The sequence below is a fragment of the Patella vulgata genome, chromosome 4 (assembly GCF_932274485.2).
Source record: "Patella vulgata chromosome 4, xgPatVulg1.2, whole genome shotgun sequence".
NCBI classification, from domain to species: Eukaryota; Metazoa; Mollusca; class Gastropoda; family Patellidae; genus Patella; species Patella vulgata.
This window is the reverse complement of record NC_065882.2, coordinates 62,074,750-62,094,237: the sequence shown is the minus strand read 5'-3', so window position 1 is coordinate 62,094,237 and position 19,488 is coordinate 62,074,750. Positions and strand designations below refer to the sequence as shown.

At 36.4% G+C, this 19,488-nt stretch overlaps 1 protein-coding gene across 1 annotated transcript in view; it reads right to left on the bottom strand.

Moving 5' to 3' along the window:
* LOC126817298 (neuropilin and tolloid-like protein 1) overlaps positions 1 to 15,301 on the bottom strand; it is a 32,319-nt gene extending 17,018 nt beyond the window's left edge. The window contains exons 1-6 of the mRNA XM_050544140.2: positions 15,118 to 15,301; positions 14,757 to 14,899; positions 13,695 to 13,890; positions 4,421 to 4,555; positions 3,913 to 3,930; positions 1,927 to 2,153 (exon numbers count right to left, since the gene is read on the bottom strand). Of these exons, the coding sequence (XP_050400097.1) occupies positions 1,927 to 2,153; positions 3,913 to 3,930; positions 4,421 to 4,555; positions 13,695 to 13,890; positions 14,757 to 14,899; positions 15,118 to 15,181 (783 nt within the window). The 5' untranslated portion in view covers positions 15,182 to 15,301. The remainder of the gene's footprint in view (positions 1 to 1,926; positions 2,154 to 3,912; positions 3,931 to 4,420; positions 4,556 to 13,694; positions 13,891 to 14,756; positions 14,900 to 15,117) is intronic.
* Between the last annotated feature and the right edge of the window lie 4,187 nt (positions 15,302 to 19,488).

The following is a 19,488-nucleotide window of genomic DNA, read 5'->3' as shown; positions in this document are numbered from 1 at the left end:
CTTTTGATGGCCCTCATATTTAATCTAAATGAATCAACATTATACGAATCCATGATCGTTTTATGTCTGTTTTGACGGTTTCGTCTATATTTCTTTGGCTGAACATCTTTGATGGGTCTTAATGAGAGCATGATCTCAATTATATTTATTTCAATATGCATGTTTACCTAGTTACCAGGTAAATCAGTGTTATGTTATTGTATGGCGAACTTTAAATAATGTCGTCAATGCCAGATCATCTAAATACATTTTTTATTTACTTTTCTACGAGATAATTAGATTTCGTTTTTTTTTATTTGCTTTACCCTTATGGTCTACTACGAGGTAATTTCTTTTTCTTAATTTGATTGACTCTAATGGTCTTCCGTAGACTCCAGATCGTTTTACCAAAATTAAAACGCAAAATTTCTACTTGACAACCGCGTCTATTCAGTTAAGTTTAAAAAATCCAGACCATTATAATTTTCTGCCGTATGATCGGGTTTCGACATCTCGTAGTTCAAATATCATCATACCAGATTTTATTTTATCTTATAAAGGTCTCCTTTGCTTTAGAAGAAATAAACGAAACAAGCATACATTCTTCTGAGAGTCGAAAAAAGAGCTCCGTCGCCGATGATTGTGTCATGAAGGTCAAAGATACTTTTATCCTGACGTTAAAGCTACACACAAACGTCACCTTTCTTACACATGAAGTTTTGATGTTTGTTACTAGAATGGCCAGTCAAATAAACAAAACGAAAAACACATGCAATTTTAATTAAATAGCATTTTGTTCTTGTATAGATTCGTGTTAAAGATACATTATTCAAGAGGTAAACGCTAAAGCATATCGAAACATATTAAACTGAAAATTTTCTTTTGCCGTATATATATACATATATATATATATTTTACCAGGGTTATCCATTCAAATAATTTAGGTTAGTCTTAAGTCACTTGTGTAAATTATGTAAATGTGCGAATATATCTGAGGATTTTCTAATCGAATCGTATAGTTCATCTTAAAATTACTTATAAATTAATATGCATCACCGTTCAATATACAACACATTCCAGTGGATCTATTAACCTCGGATCTAATAAACTATACTGTGGTCAAACATGACACGTTTTCTGTGGTGAACTGAGAAAGGGAGCCTGTAAGTTTTATCACTCCCGGGGTGGGGGAGAACCCCTGGAGTAGAAACCCAACAAGGGACCGGACTCTACATGGATGGCCGGATTTGTGCAAAAGAACACGTATGTATAATAATATCATTGCCTAGAAAAATTATAGTTTACAGATTCGTAAAATAACACGTGAAACGGAAATCTGTGATGATATGAAACATGTATGATCTTTAAGGTTAATAGACACATTTGTCATATACCATGTTCATGGTCAAATATTAATTGTAATGGAATGTGTTTGTTAACCCATTTAGGTAAAGATCCCTGTTGGTATGTAAGGTATGCGGCATGAACAACCGCATGATTAAACTACGTCATATTTGACCAATTAGAACATGGGTAGCCAAAATCCAAGCGTAGAAAAACACTCGAGATGTGCGCGACTTTTAGACCACCATGTAAATTCTAGAGGAGGGGATGTAGCAAGTTCTATCATCAAACTCGCATTAGCGAGTTCGGATAGAGGTGAGGGAATGGCTGTATTTTTAATCCATGTTTATGTATTCAGTGCTTGACATAAAATGTAGAAACAACTGTGGTATTGTTATTCCTGTAACCATAATCTGAACAACAATCTGAGCAAGTTGTAAGATTATGCGTCACACGTTGGATGTGGAGAGTTTTGGGTAAATTGTCTTTCCACAACTAGCCCGCGACTCATAGAACTGCATCGTATTACATATCTGATTTGGTTGCCGAACTGTGCATAACGCTACACACCCAGTCCCCTGTTTTATGTATATATTTGTGTACCTGTGTATGGTAACAGCTAGGAGATGTCGTATTATCATCTTTGAACTTTATTTTCAAGTTTAAGACACCATCCCCATCCTCGATAAACATTCCTTGATCACATCTTGCAGATGATGTATGGTTGTTACCATCGATAATGTATATCCGTCCGTACTTAACATTTTTTCTATCAACTCTTAACAGAGCATATTTACCTTTGGTTGGAGAATTAACACAATGCGTTGCCACTGAAATATGATATTTTTATAATTTAAACAGAATCACTTACAATATCTATCAAATCACACACCGCCACCTTTTATGGACACTGTTAAAATAATTGATGTGCAAAACCACAAACACAAATATAAATGGGATATCCACATAAATAATATTTGTATTGAATTATCAAAATTAATCATTTGTTTAAGATCCCAAAAGTACGGGTTAAAAAGAAAATCTCTTTTCATAATTTACAATTCTTATATACTACCGCATTTCGATTACGCCGACATTGTTTGGGACAGATGCACTGATCACCTCGCGCATCAATTAGAACGCCTTCAATTTGACCCCTTACGCACTATTTGTGGGTCTGTAAAGGGAACCAGGCACCTTTTACTCTATCTGGAATCTGGTATTATTCCGTTGAATTAAAGAAGAAAAAGACACAAATTACAGACAATATATAAAATTATTAATGGAATGGTTCCAAATTATTTATCCGACCACATTAAATTAAAATCATCCACATACAATCTATAGAAATAAACTATGTATTAGACGAAACATTCTGCAGAACATCTCTCTATTATAATCCATTCTTTCCATCAACTATCTGACTCTGGAACAGCCTAAATCCGTCCATAACAAATGTCACACCACTCTCAAAACTTAAACAAGAAATCTCTAAAAAAAAGATCCATACTAAACTAAGACTAGGCTGCAGTAATCTAAATTTTCATAAATTTACAAGACATATTTCAAATACTCCCGAATGTCCATGTGGTAATACAATGGAAGACCCTTACCGCTATCTCCTTCTATGGCCCTTGTATTCCGATGCTCGCCATAGTACAATCGACACTTTACCACCGACACAGCAAATCATTAAAGGGCTGCTATATAGATGGGAAAAGCTAACACATGAAGAGAACGTGTCAGTATTTAGAACCATGTACATAATTTTAATGGAAAGGTTTTAATTTTAATAAATTAGCGGATGTGTGTGTACATGTATATCAATCTGATTAAAATACACATCTATATTGAAGATCTGACAAGTTATAGAGATAGGTCACGTCAGGGGTCAAAAGACCGACTTTTGACCTATGACGTCAGACATTTTATTAACCAATCAGCATTGATGTTACTAGTGGATTATCCACAGTTCCGGGCAAAAAAGGTCAAACACTCGATTCGACAGACCATTTGATTGGCTGACCCCTCATTTCAAGCAGAACACGAGTTAAATAACAAATCTTCCAGATCCAAGTGTAGTAAAGACAAGTAAAACGAAAGTTTGAACTATAAAAACGAAATAGGATCTGTGTTTTAACCAGATTGACATGTATATATCATTATGGGTTATGTGTACCTATATGTAGGCCTACAAATATATATATATTTCCATTTTTTATCTATTCATTTTTTTTTTGCACTCGACTGTAATAGTATGTTATGTATTTGTAACCGGGAGAGGACTTTATATAGGCTTTGCCTAGGCTTTGCCTGTTCCCCAATCCCCTCAGTTTCTGAATAAATATTGTTTATAAAAACAAACATATTTGGAAAGACTGTTGATATTCTAAAAATAACATTTGAGTATAAAAGTCTTCCGTGAAGAATGATCAAGCGTGTACGAAACAAATACCACGATAAAACTAGACTTATCAATTAATATTACATAAATTTTATACCGATTTAAATTACATACAAGTAAGCCAAAAACAAGCTAATTTTCTTGCTCGATATAGTGTTAATATTAAGTAAAACAGTTTTTTTTACCTTCTGCTGGCGCTTTCACTGAAAATAAAAACACATTTTTTCCATTATGTGACTATCGTATGGATTTTCATTTCAGTGCTACGGGGCTCATTGTCAATCAATTCTAAAACTAAATCGATATTTTTCAACCAGTGTCAGTTTGTAATCGGGACCTCTGTTTTGCGTGCAATTCCGTTGACTAGACGCAGTTTCCCTTTTCCACCCCTCATGCATATATGGAGGAAGATTTTGATAAATCCCAAAGGTTCGTTATTGGTCGGTGTACTAACGACACAATGAACCCGACCCCCCTTCCATAAAGGTACTTAAACTTGTCTAGCAAACAGGACCCTTTGTCTTGTGCTTTGCTGAAGATCACGGACTCAAAAGTTAAACAAGCCTCTGTTCATGTACTAAGTCATGGGATCAATTCAAAATGGTGAGACCATTGAATAATTCGCCCACGTATCTTCATCACTTGGATGTAATACCCCCTCTCACAATTCACGTAAGATAATGTATCACTCACCTTGATCGCATCTAGATCCCATCCAACCACGTTTACATCCATAGTCACATACTCCTGTACGAAAATCACACTGTGATTGGTAACAATGGCATACTTTATTACAGTTTGGACCATAGAATCCTATATTCTCACATTCTGTAATAGTTAGTGGAAAGTAGTAAGATTAAAGGATGTTCGGGGCAAAAGTAGCCTATGGTCATGTTTCATGTGATCTACCCATTTCTAATGCACCTGTGCATCTGCTGATATAAAATTTATTCAAAACTATTGGATTATCTTGGAGAATTTTGACTTTGTATCCTCTTACTTGCATGCTAATAATGACCAATGAAGCAGGATATCAAGTTTTTCTACACCACAAACTGAACAGTCTTCATCAAGCTGTTGTGCTCACTACCCTCTCATTCAATCAAGATGCTATCACCTTATCTAGAGATGAGCTAGTTTCGAAGTGTTAAATTGTGATTTATTGCTTCCTGAACGGAAATCATTTGTTTTACTGATCATATAATTAAAACGCATAAGTCCACTAGACGTGGATGCGCATCTGGAATAAAAAAAAATAAATAAATAGGCGTAAAAAAAACTATCAAATAACAACCAATTCGACAATAGTGATGGCAGTCAGCAATAACTGCTCCTGCAATCTAAAACCTTCTTACTAGGTCTCTGGAACACACAATCTTGTTGAAATAAAACTACAGAAATTTTTGATCTGGATATTCTTGTTATCACGGAGTCATGGTTCAAACCCAGTGGCGATGAACACCATATTTCAGCCATGACACCGTCATCACATTCATATCTCCACCTTGATAGATCTCACACCACTGGAGGAGGAATAGTCGTAATCCATAGGCGATCCATCAATGTTGAGAAACTTAAAGATATAATTGCAGTAAACACATTTGAACAGCTTCCTTTGAAAATCACCATCACCATCACATGTTTTACCATCACCATCACATGTTTTACCATCGTCTGTATTTATAGACCTCCGCCATCATCTAGAAATAAATTTTCTCCATCAGAGTTTCATCAAGAACTCTTTTCTTTTCTGTCACTACACTCTAAAACCATCACATTGATCTTAGGTGACTTTAATATTCAGTTCAACACAGTGGACACACTCGAGGTCAAACGATTTGTGTCACTTCTGGATAATAAGAGCTTTGAACATAATTATAAACCAATCCACCCATAAATCTGGTAACATTCTTGACTGGGTTTTGACACCATCAGATTCCCCCCTGATCCAGGAAATACATGTAGAAGACAGACAAATATCAGACCACTACTACATCACAATAGCTCTTAATCTTTCCAGACCCAAAATTGCTCGAAAGACTATAGTCTGTAGAAATATTAAGCACAGTGATTGGGATGCCTTTAAAACAGATTTGTCATATTCAAAACTTGTACTTGATACAATCTCTAATGTTAATCTTCAAGTTGATTTGTACAACAAGACTATCACTGACATTCTTGAAAGACATGCTCCGGCCGTCACAAAAAAAACTGCAATTCTACGGTATTATGTAGAAATCCATCTAGCCAAACGCCTACGTCGGCGTGCGGAACGGAAATAGTGTAAAATGAGTTTAGAAATTCACCGTCAAATTTACTGTCAGGCCAAAAACAGGACATCGAAAGTAATCGCTGATGCTAAACGATTACACTGTCACACATATATACAGGACTGTACTAATGATCCACGAAAAACTCATAGATTTTTGAAAGCCCTTCTTGGCTCAAAATCTGAACCCAAGCTGCCTAACAATGACAGCCATTCCACTCTCGCCAATGAATTCAACGATTTTTTCGTTGAATAGGTTGAGATGATTCGAAATGGGATAATCTCAAACAATCCTGCAAGTTACAGTGTACCAATTAACACATTTGATGGTCAGCAATTAACAAACTTCATGGCCGCACAGTCTGTACTTATTGGAAATGAGCTAACAGAGACAACCCCATTAGCTTGTGGTGTACCTCAAGGCTCTGTGTTAGGTTCGCCTTGTACACCAGGCAAGTTGCATCCACTATTACACATCATCAACTCTCCCACCATTCATATGCCGATGATACCCACAATGTTAAAATTATTATGTATTTTACCCTTTTTTAACTGGCAGAAACATTGCCGTCGTAATAACTCTATTTTATCATTGCATGTTATTTCACAGTCTGTAATGTAACTTTACCTCTAGTTATTATACATCCAAGGTAAAATTATATATCTGTAAATGGAATACATGTAAAATTACCATGATGTTAATTTACATGAATTGGTACAATAACATTAAAAACCCATGTTGTGTATTTTGAGAGAATTTATGTATTAATACTTCATAACTATTGTAGAATTACATATTATGTAATTTGCCAAGGTAAAATTACTTAAAGGAATGTGTTTGTCTCAGCTTGGCTAATAAGTCCTAGGTTTGATCCTGGCGAACATAGAAAGTTTTGCGGACCTTTCAGTCGAGCATGTAAACCAACATTCGATAATGTAAAGAAATTAAATATAATGGGGTTTAATGTTCTACTGTTCTACTACTTACAATGGAAAGAGTAGGTGGCATGACACAGTTCAAGCAAAATGTCCCACACAACCCAATGCATGACACATGCCTGTCTTTATTAGCCAGTTCGGTGCTTTCAGATTTTGAATAGTCTATTTCTCTAAAATGGATCGACTAAACTGACTGACAGAACTCTAAATATTTGATATGTGGTCAAAGGGGGAATAACCGATGTGACCACTATTTGACAGTAAATTTACAATTTTCTGTAAAAATAATATTTCAAATGGCATTTCTGTTAATATACAGCTCACATAATGTAAACTGACATATTATTGTATTATTACATTCATTTTAATGTAATCTTACATAAGCCCTGTATTCATATGCACTTACATCGTTTTAAATGTAAGTTAACAAACCATGTGATTTAACAAATCCGACACTGAATTTTTACTATACTTATAACTGTAAATATACATATAATTTTAACAGTGCAGATTATTGATGCCTTCATGCAATATACTTACTCATTCCATGTGACACCATTATGTACTCAGGATGACGTCAAGCATGTTAAAATTAAATGACGACAAGACTGATGTCATGCTTGTCGGTACGAAAAAGAGCCTACAGAAAATTGATTCATCTACAGTGACCATTGCGGACACAAGTGTAAAAAATCTTGGTGTATTCCTAGATTCTAATCAAACAATGGAAAAACATGTCAATTACTTGTGCAAGATATGTTACTTTCATTTGAGAGCTATTGAAAAAAATCAGACATCTCCTAACAAAAGACTCTGGTCACACACTTGTTAGATCATAAGTCTTTTCAAGACTGGATTACTGCAACAGTATCTTAAGTGGTCTAAATCACAACTTAATTTCAAAACTGCAAACTATTCAAAATACTGCTGCAACGAGAGTCAGTCGCACGTGTACACACCCAACCGCTATTAAAAGATCTTCACTGACTGTCTGTCCATTTGAGAATACACTTTAAATAAACTCAAATCATTAGCATTAGCATTTATTAAGGTCTAATTATAATATAATCATAACAATTTAAATCTTTGGCAATATGGGAGTACAGGAGTCCACTCATGTTCAGCGCAATATTATAACAATGAGACAGGCAAGCCATGGCTAGGCAGTAGATCTAGGTCTACCGGAATTAGAGACAGGTAAGAGTAAGAAGGCAGCTCCCGAAGGAACCGAAGGCAGCTCTCGAAAGAACCGATGGCAGCTCCCGAAGGAACCGAAGGCAGTTCCCGAAGGAACCGAAGGCAGCTCCCGAAGGAACCGAAATACAGAATCACAGAATTGGATGCCATGGTTGCCTTGGTTACTAATTTAGAAATTCGTGTTTAGCCAATTTGGTCTAAAATTGCTGAACCACATTTTTTGAGGGGATAAAATTAAGCAGTAGCTTAATAGGATGCCAAATGGAATGAAGGTTTATGCGGTGGCATGAGTGGACTTAAACCTGAAATGAAAGCCCCCCAAAAATGTTAGGAGTGTTGAAAGCAGAACATAAACCATTACGTAAAATGCCCATTACTATTTTGGTTTGTGATACATGTATTTGTCATACTTGCTGTTCAGTATGATAGGCAAATTACATTACAGTGAACTTATTAAATTACGTTAGTGAACTTATTTACAAATGACACAATTTTTGTTGAGCAATAGTAACAGCCTTAAGATCTGTTCTGATATATCTTTGACGGGAGACCTAAAGACTCAATAATTTCTTTAATGATTTGAATAAAATAGTCTCTATTTAGAGTCATTCCTTTACTATTAATGAATAATGGATCCGATTTACCGGCTCCACTTTGGTGTCTTAAATGAAGGTAGTCTAACATAAGTTTGACTGGACAACTAATAGGTGTTTTTGACGTTTTTAGATTCAAAACAAATCCATTTTTTTTAGTATGACATCAGAGACTGTTAAGTTTTCCTTAGGGTTAAATTTACCATTTGATTTAATAGTAAATTCTCCACAGCGCAAAAATCCAAAGTAAGCTAAAGAGCAGACTGCAGATAGCATCGCCGCATCATAAAAATTAACCTTAATGCGGATAGCTTTAAAAATTTTGACTAATAAATCGAAAGTAATAGGAAGCCTTTTGGGTTTGGAATTGTTCTCCATCTTTTTTACCCCTCTCAAGGCATACTGTAAGTTATAGAGCTTATCAATGTGAGTCAACGGAGTACTAATGTTACATCGAATGTAATGGTAGCGAATTCCAGCTAAGTACAGTTTAATTGTCTGGTATTTCAACTTCCGATTGGCACAGTATGCTACAAAAGACAGGAGGACAATTTCATTTACCATTGGGAGTGTCTCCACATGGCCCCACAGATTAAATAAAAGCAAAAATCTTTTGAACATTGACAAGCCGGTATTGTACACGACGATGGTACTGGGTGCTAATGCTGTATTAAGAAGGTCTTGTACTATTAGTTCTAAGTGAGGTAGAGCTCGTGGACAGGTGGAGTAGCGGCCGGATACTGTTCTGAGAGCGGATCTAGTTTTCTGAACTTCTCCACCTGTAAACGAGAAAGACAGTCACTTAAAATATTGTAACGACCTTCGATGTGTACTGCATGGAGGACAAAATTAAATTTAACTGCACACCAAGTAAGCCTTCTCATAAGTTTCATTATATTATTGGATTTACTTCGTCCTTTATTTATGATGCCCACAGTAGCCATATTATCGCAGTGGAATAATATGCGTTTCTTAGCCCACATATGTCCCCATATGACAGCGCAGGTAACAACATAAGTTTCATTATATTATTGGATTTACTTCGTCCTTTATTTATGATGCCCACAGTAGCCATATTATCGCAGTGGAATAATATGCGTTTCTTAGCCCACATATGTCCCCATATGACAGCGCAGGTAACAACATAAGTTTCATTATATTATTGGATTTACTTCGTCCTTTATTTATGATGCCCACAGTAGCCATATTATCGCAGTGGAATAATATGCGTTTCTTAGCCCACATATGTCCCCATATGACAGCGCAGGTAACAACAGGAACTAGTTCCATGAATGCAATAGACATGTCGTCTTGTCCTAAATTTAAGTCATCTGGCCAGGAACATGAAAACCATTTCCCTTGAAAATAGCCACCATAACCTTTGGTCCCACTTGCATCCGTATACATTTCCATGTCTGCCGATTCTGTAATATTGACGTTGTAGAAGAATGATTTACCATTCCAGTCGTCGAGGAATGATAACCACATGCACATATCTTTTCGACAGTTAGCATTCAGGAAAATGTGGTGATGCAATTCCTTAACCACTGAAATCAAGGATAGTAAATATGACACAAAACTTCTCCCAGGTACAATAACTCTAGAAGCAAAGTTAAGGTGGCCTAGCAAGCTCAAAAGTTCACGTTTAGTAATTCTTTTTCGTGCACAGTAACTTTGTAATATTTCTTTAATTCGTTTGATTTTATCTACTGGTAGCGATGCTTGCATATTTATAGTATCTAATTCGATCCCAAGGAATGTCATAGTTGTACCCGGACCTATTTTTTAGTTTTGATGGATAGGAATGTTTAGATTATAAAACACACTTTTCAGAACTCGCATAGTTTCTACGCCATCAGACTGGGCACTGGTGATTGATAAGAAATCATCCAACAGATACAGTAAATTATTTGTGGCAACAAAATGAATAACTTTAGAGAGCAAAGTAAATATCTTGGGGCTGCTTCGTGAACCAAAACACAGTCTGACGAAAAAATAGTACTTCTCGTTCCATCGAACTCCATTGTAAGCCCATAGAGCTGGGGAAATAGGTATTAACTTAAACGCATCCACGATATCTGTCTTGTTTAGTATGGCACCGTTACCATAGTATTGTATGGCCGATATGGCATCGTCAACCGAGACGTACGACACTGAGAAATCTTCCTTATCAATGAAATCGTTCATACTAGTATGTTCTTGGTTATTATGGGGAGATGAAAAGTCCACAATTAGCCCTTGTTTCTTAGAATATTTTCCCTCACTTATTCCTAACGGATTTATCCTAAAATTTGCGAAAGGAGGATTATCAAATGGACCAATTACGTAACCTTTATCCACCTCAAGTTGGAGAAGAGTAGAAACTACCTCAGGATTCGACCTGGCCGTAAGAAGGTTCTTGCTCTCATAATTATCAGTAGGAAGTGATGAAAAACCTGTGTCAAAGCCTAAACTTAAACCTTCCATAAGTTGGGCCACAAAAAGTTTGTCTGGGTGCTGTTTTAGCTCGAATTCTAGTGACGAAATATTTATCGGTGTGGAAGCTTTAAAAATATAAGAGGAACCAGGAACGTATGTAAAACTGGTAACAAGACCATCTGTGTTATCCACTGGGAATTGTCATTTGCGATGATTGGGGTTTATTCCTCCGTCGTGTTGGTTAGCCTTATTGATAATTCTCCCTTTAGGACACTCATAAGATGGGTGGGTAGCACGACAATTATTACACACATGAGTCATCTTTGAAAAGTTATCATGGTTAGATGAACAGCCAGTGGTGTTAAAGTTATTGCATATCTCCTTCCCATTGTGGAACAGTCTAGTTCTACCATACTTATCCAGTCGGTACGACTTTGGTACAGGATTTATACTGCTGAGTTGCTGGTTATGGTTAGTGTAATCTGTCTTATAGATCCTTTGACGTCCTCTGGTTGTTAATGTAGGGTTTGTCACGGTGAGGGGACAGAAGCCGGAAACATGAAAAGAACTCTGACAATGTTCGCAAGGGAGGCTCCCGATACCTGCAAACAGTCTAAGATAGAGTGAGGTGTCTCTAGATGACCAGTCAACTTTACACTTCAAAATGACTTCCAGTTGTTCTGCCTTCTTTGAGAATGCATTATGGTATTCATAGAACTGTGAGCCTCCAAACTGCATAAATAGGCCATCAATCAAATCCGAGTATCCGTCTAATTCCTGTCGTCTCTCTGGCTCCTTCTCACAAATGACGTTCTTAAATCTAGAAAATGCCAGCCGAAATTCATGGATGGACAGGTTCCTTTGTAGTCGAGGGTCATTGGCTTTAACCACAATCTGGTTTCCATCTTGGTCGATAACTCGGGTCTCCCCTTCTGTTTCCATGCCGGGTATAAGAAGCATAGCCAAATTGACATGTTTGTGCGAGTGTATAGCTTTACGAATATGTTGCGGGACTACGTTCACTGGGGGGAGACTATCGACAGGGACTCTGTGAATAGACAAACCCATACCTGAAGGCCCGATGCTATGACTACTACTAAAGGACGCTGGTAAGTGATGTGATGTTGATCTGTTCCTGTTCTGGTTCTCTACCTCGAAGTCAACAGGTATTCCAATTTCTCTTGTCACCGCTTGTTCTGCGATGTTTTGTGACGACAGCTTGTTCTGGATATCAGCTAGTGAGGCTTGAACCTCGGCTATTTCCAATCTTAAACAGTGTACTTCATCCGTATCGTGTTGAAATACTGCTTCGCTCGAACGAGACGTCGTTCCATGGGCGCTGCCATCTTTGTTTCTGTCGCCGGAAGTGTCCATCTCAATAGCCGCATCTTGGTATTCGGGTTCTGTTAAATTAGCCACATTTTCGCACTCGGATCTCGTGCCGTCTTTCAGTTGTTTGTAAACTTTAATAAGAATCTTATTGGTACACTAGTAGGTAACACCATCCCTAATTCTGGTAATTCTTGACAGAGTTTTTTAGAGGACCAATTTTCAGGTACATCTTCGTATCGGGTTCGTTTCTTAGTCGAGTTTGGATTATGGTCACGTGACAAGTCACGGCGGCCATATTCTCTAATCCTGTGGGCTGAAGACGACCTGGAACGGCGATCTGTAGGTGCGTTAGTGTCCGTATTAACAACCGATTGGATGTTCCGGGTTCCCTGAGTCCTTGTATGTGGGTGTTCCCTATGTGAAGGCATGATACAGACTTGGAGGATAGGAAAGGAGAAAAAGTTTAGCTCCTTTTTCGGTTGCCTGACGCTAGCAGACGACTTCTGAAAGTGAGGCCGAATATGAAGGCGAGGCCGAATACGAAAGTGAGGCCTAATCCGACGCGATGCTGTGATGGGTTGGTAATTATGGAGGCCTGTATGTGTAATAAATATAATAGCGATAGATAACTTAATTTGGTTATTTAAAATAAAGTTACATATAACTCCCACTACAAAATTCTCTGCCATGTATATAGCTGTCTCAATGGAACTAGTCAGCCCAATATATATGTCTGCTCTAATTCATCTGTATGCTCCTCAACGTAATCTACAATCCCAAGACCAGCATTTACTAGATGTTCCCAAATTTAACCTTCAAACTTTCGGATACAAATCTTTCCGGTTCAGTGCTCCTAATTTATGGAATTCCTTACCATTAAGTGTGAAATGTGCCCCTTCATTGGAATAATTTAAATCTAGACTAAAGACTCATCTGTTTAAATGTGAATACAGTTGTATTTGACCGAATATACTGTTGTGTAAATAGTGAAAGATACACAGTGTACATAGTGTTTGGCGCTTTGAGCATGCATACATGTATGAAAATTTGCGCATTATAAATATACACTATTATTATTATTATTATTGAAGATCTTTTTTAAAGATTGCGAATGCCGATTCAATATTTGGAAACTTTATTATAGGCGCCGTAAAACTGACGGCAGAAATTAGATTTTAATAGACATGCATCACACAAGAAACACACAGTAATAACTTACCTGTATGTTGAGTGGTATAGATAGCTTTAAATCCTCTATGCTGATTACCATCATCTGATTTGAATATAACTGTAACCTTATTAGAAGTGATAATGAACGGACGTGGAGTCTCAATCTTACCACACAGTGTATCTAAAAGCACGGTTTCTTGGTAGATTTTTATATTATCATATTTGCAACTGGCTTCATATTCCGTCTAAAATATAGAAATTGTTTGTCATACGTGTGCCCTTTTCACAATTCGATTTGCAATATTGGAATTGTTTTTTTGAATTAGACCGATCCAGATTATTGTTGCTTTCAGAAATAGCTCAATATATTACTCAATGAAGTAACGCAAGGTGAAACAGTACAAACCCTGGTCTATATATAGTGTATTTGGGAGTTTGGAGTAAATGGGGTCTATGTGTTAGCTCTGCTCTAGGAGTCTTTTGCTGGGGAGTGAGGATTGGGTGGGTGACCAGCTTCGAAAGGTACGAATCCTACTGTAGACCATCAAAACCCGCTGCAAAAGGGTAATTTGCTCTTCTGATTGAACGATTTTTAGTAAACATTTTGTTTATTCATTTACTAACTTTTGGTTTTTAACATCTTAATAAAACATGCTACTTGGACTTTCTGAAGACGGCAGGGTTGTAGGTGGGAGCAGGGGACAACAGTTCCGAATGTAACATAATATAACCAGTGTAACAGAAGCTGAATGATTATATTAATTGTTCAGTTATTGGTAAACATATAACACAAAATCATGTACCCACAGGAATTAAATAGATATTATTGTCATTAATATTTGGAATTGATGAATTCGGTACCAGAAATTTATTAATTACTAATCAATTAATATAATAGTATGTTTTTTATTATGACAGACAGATTCAGTCACTTTTCCGGAAAACAACAAGTGGCCTATATTTCGGGTTGGGCTTCACTCTAATAGCTTTTAATTATGAATAAATATGGTTCCTTTTGCAATATATTTCAATATATTATAATTATGTATTTTATATTTTATACTGCTTTATCCTGGTAATTAAATAACACCTGTTTCAATATTTTTCTTACCATTACATCTGTAAACGTTAAATTGATTATTTTTCTGGTATCAACTTCTATGGTGTAAACACATGTCGTACTCGCAAGATAGTTACTGGGGTAGTTTGGTGATGAAAAAGAACCATTGTTAGCTGTAAATTTCTCATCGCACTCTGAAAGAGGTTCACTATGTTTAAACGATATGGAATTAAGAATAATAGAAAGTAATTTCAGATGACATCTTAAGCTCAGACAGGGGATCTTCCATGCTTACTTGAGCTGATCCGCAGTATTTGTGTACTCTTAAAGAAATATAGACTTTCATAACATAATATTGTGACCACATATTTCTGGTAACTGTTATATCGATTCTTATTTACCATTAACTAACCTTGTAGAGATTCTTGAATTGTTATTACGATTACCAGAGCACAAGTCAATAAAAACTGTAACATTGTCGTTCTCTCCTCCGGTTAAACCAAATTAAATGTTTTCGTTTCTGTGTGTTTAATCAACGAACGGACAGCTCCTTCTGTTTGCCTTAAAAATGTACTGGAAGCTTCTGTCTTTCTTATAACCGTGTAATATAATATCTTAGCTAAAAGAAGACAAATATATATGTGAGACCACGTGCTGTAATGCATGCTGTCACTGTGTTTGGTATAATATTTAGACGCCAATTCATTTCTGGGTATTTGAGGCACGATTCCACTCTAATATAATTATTTCGTGCGCGATAAATATTAATATTTATACTACACGCCGAGTAATGACCCCAATGCTTCACACATCCAATTTGAAAATAAAATATGTAAAAATAAAGCAATCGTGGACTCTATATCTTTATCGATATGATTCGGAAACCCTGGAACTGCGCGCGCGAGAGAGAGAGAGAGAGAGTTAACGTCCATTCGGCACAAACTAGGTCATTAATTCAATAATTTGCTTTCGCGTAGGGGTATTTAGCAGTAGGAGGGCATCCGTTGACCCGGAGAAAACACACGAGGTAGGGCAAGCGTCACCCCCCCTCCCCCGCCAAGTATAATTCGCTTAAAGGAAATAATTAATTCGTTTAAACAAAATAATTAATTCGTTTAAACGAAATAATTAATTCGTTTAAACGAAATAATTAATTCGTTTAAACAAAGTAATTAATACTATTCTTCTTCTTTCTTACTTATGTGAAATTTACTATTAATTAAATAATCGATTATGATAACATATTAATGAAGGAACAACCATTCATTCATTTAATATCTTGTTTTATTGTTGTTTTTTTAGGATAAGTTAAGTGCACAGGCCGAACAGGAAAGTTTATCAGACGTAACACATTGGCATATAGAATACTGTACAAATCACTGAAATAGTTTGGTTTTTTGTATTTTACAAATTTCAGTTTTTAATATACATATTTGGTTTTATTTATAAAGAAATGGTTATATTTCGTATAATGATTTCAAATCAATTTTATCTCGTGTTTTGCAGTCTTCTTTTTAATTCCATACGGAAAATGGTCTGTAAATTAATGTCCTAGTTAAGAGAATTAAGAGAAGGCCTGGCAAGCGTAAATTCCTGGTCCGTATCGCGTATCCGTATTTATTTTGCGTGTGACGTCATCAACGTGTGTGTATGTCTCATACGTGATACGGCAAACGGATACGTCAGCACTTATCGAACAGCTTTCATACGGAAAAGGTCCGTATAACATCGTCGAGTTTTTGCCGTCTTTTTTTTTTTTGCTACTTTTAGACGCTGAAATGTTGTGCCATAGTGTTTTTATGAATCTATGTGTATCCTAGAACACGAAGGTTTAAATTTGATGTGATTTTAACCATGATAAAGACTGGAACTTAATCATTATTATTTATGAATTTTTCTCTGAGTTTTCATATTTTTTCCGTCTGTCTGTCTGCATGCTGGTTGATCTACGTGCTAAGTTTAGGGAGGCGGGACCTTGCACAATCTGTAAATGATGTGATTCCTATGGTAAAGGGGTATAAACTTTCTGAAATGATACGTTAGTGAAACCAAAAATTGCTGTCGAGTCGATTTTTAATAAGATTCGACATTATTATTTTTTTAATAGCTCAGCGACTGTCGAGCGACTTTACCCCCTTTTGTAATTTGTAGGCGAGGCACTTGACTAGTACTGATGGTGATCATGCTGTTATAGAACTAAGCTCAGCTCAGCTACTACATCTGGGTGGGGTGCGGTGCGGAAGGGGTACTCCTAATGATTAATTAATGATTTATTAAATCAACCCAAAATAATGTCGTTTTGAGAATATTTAACCCAAAATTCAAATTTAAGTCCATTCCATAGCACACATTTAGTCGACAATCGTGATATTAAAGGCCCAATCTCGATTATATTTTGGAGAATAAACAGGCTTGCTGGCTGAGGAGGGGCAGTGAAGTTTTTAGGGGGTGCACAGTCTACAATAGGTATTTTAGAGCTATGGTCGGCAACTTTTTTTTTTCGGGTGGCAACTCTTAAAATCCTCTACCTTAGATGCGAGCAACTAACTCAATAAAGGTGATACGTTTTCAAACAACATAAACCGATCATTCTTCATCTGGAAATGGAGACTGGTGTCGTCCCATACTGTGTTATACGGTGTCTGGAGAAAACTCGACTTTTATTTATGAAAATAACTTTTAGGTGACGTTATTAAGTACAGCACGTGGGTCATGCATTGTATAGACCTCTAAAGGAACGGCAATAGATTATCAGGTTACCCCGGAAGCTTAAATGGGTTACGTGTCCGGTTAGGCGGTTTTGACGTTCACCTCCAAACGACTCAATATTTTGAGTTGAAATCTTTAGACAAGGTAAACACACCATTTCTCTATATTTTGGCGCTTAAATTTCATACGTACATTGACTCTTATTTCCGAGACTCTGTTAAAATCGGGATGGTCCCTTTAAAAGCTTATAAAGACTTGAAAATATATACACAATAATACTCGTCAACAATCACGATTGGGTTGTTTTATTATGTAATATGGTAAATTTCCTTCTGAGAAAATGGTATTTATATTAATATGCATCTATATGCTATTTCTAGACTAAACAATTTCAATATTTCAAGGGAGATCAGCAATTAATTGCTTTGTGTACAGCTAAGATGTCTTTATTTATTGTTTTAATGGTAGTTAGTAATTGAACTCTAATACACATCGATCAAATACGAAAATAGAGGCCACTCCTATTCCGTAGAATTGTGACCCGTGTAGTCTTTATTTATATCTATTTAAACCGGTTGTCAGTTCTGGAACAAAGACATCAGGAAATGACCCACAAAATGTCACATTAACGTTTTTACACGACTATGCGAGATCGTCCAAAAAAGCATATATTTTACGTAACAAACTGATTTCTAGCTATCTGACAACCGACATTTTTTATTACTGCATCTAGATGATTGACTCTGTGCACAGCAAGGCGGGTGCACTTATGAATCATCAATCATAATATGCACCCCCACAGCGACCGCTATATGGAATTTCAAAACACAGAATTCAGCGCGCTGAAGGTGCACCCAATACAGTTCGATGCGTTAATCTTTTGTCAAATATACTTGGCTTGTGCCTATAGTCCGGTCGCCAAACCCAATATTTCGAGTGAAGCTGGAAATTGTCTAGGAAGTTTTTTTATGGTTGATTTTAGTAGCCTATGATGTCCTCTTTCAGAATCTGCCGGGTGAACCTCGGTAACCCTTGAGCATTTTGAGAAATTCAAGATGGCGTCCAAGACGGCCGCCATTTCAATTAATCCCCTATAACTCCCATAGTATTTAGTCTAGGATGATAATTTTGGCGTCTAAACGTATGTTCCTGGCGTCAAGGAATACACTAAAATCATTCACTATGTTGTGGGTTGATTAGATAATAGTAAAATCTTGAATTTCTCAAAATGCTCAAGGGTGACCCAGGTCAGATTCTGAACGAGGACACCCTTGGCTACTAAAATCAATCATAAAAAAACTTTGTATACAATTTCCAGGTTCAGCCATAGTTCTGCGGGACTATTAACAACATTATTGACTGACGAGGTGACCCATGGCTAATAATGTGTGTTTATTTATGTAGTTCATTTATTTATAGCAATTCTTTCTGCCCCATTTTTCGTTGACTTTCTTGTTCAGAATCAAAGCAGATTGTTTAATTTTCATTTTCTATATACGGGGGTTTGGTGAATAGTCTTGAGTTTAAGGAGTAAGGATCTGGAATTAAACAGACAGGAATTAAAGATACCAACCTGATTACATGACTGTGTCTTACTGAGATCTTTGAGTTGATAGAGATTTTTATATATCATCTGAATATTCGAAATGTTATAGACCAACGAATGACATGGTTAGAACTTGCTACAACCTGATTAGTTCCCTTTAGCCCCACCCTCGCCCCCAATCTCTTCAAACATAACGACGAACTTGCTAGGTGCTTCTTACACATTAAAATTCTATAGAGTGTAGTAAGGTAGCGGTAAAATAGACGGAGAGAAATAAAAAACTACCGAGAACAAATTGCAAAAGAATTTTTCACTGGAATATGTTAAAGGGATGCCTAAAGGACTCCCAACTCAAAATTGTCCGTTGAAACCCTGTAGCGTTTTTCATAATTAGCATAAATCCAAGATGACCGCCAATTGGACTTTCTGGCCTCCATATCTTGGAAACAGCTCGTTTTAGAGCAATAAATGTATTATCATTAGATACAAAAGTGATATCAACGAATCGGAAAATAACATTATCACAAC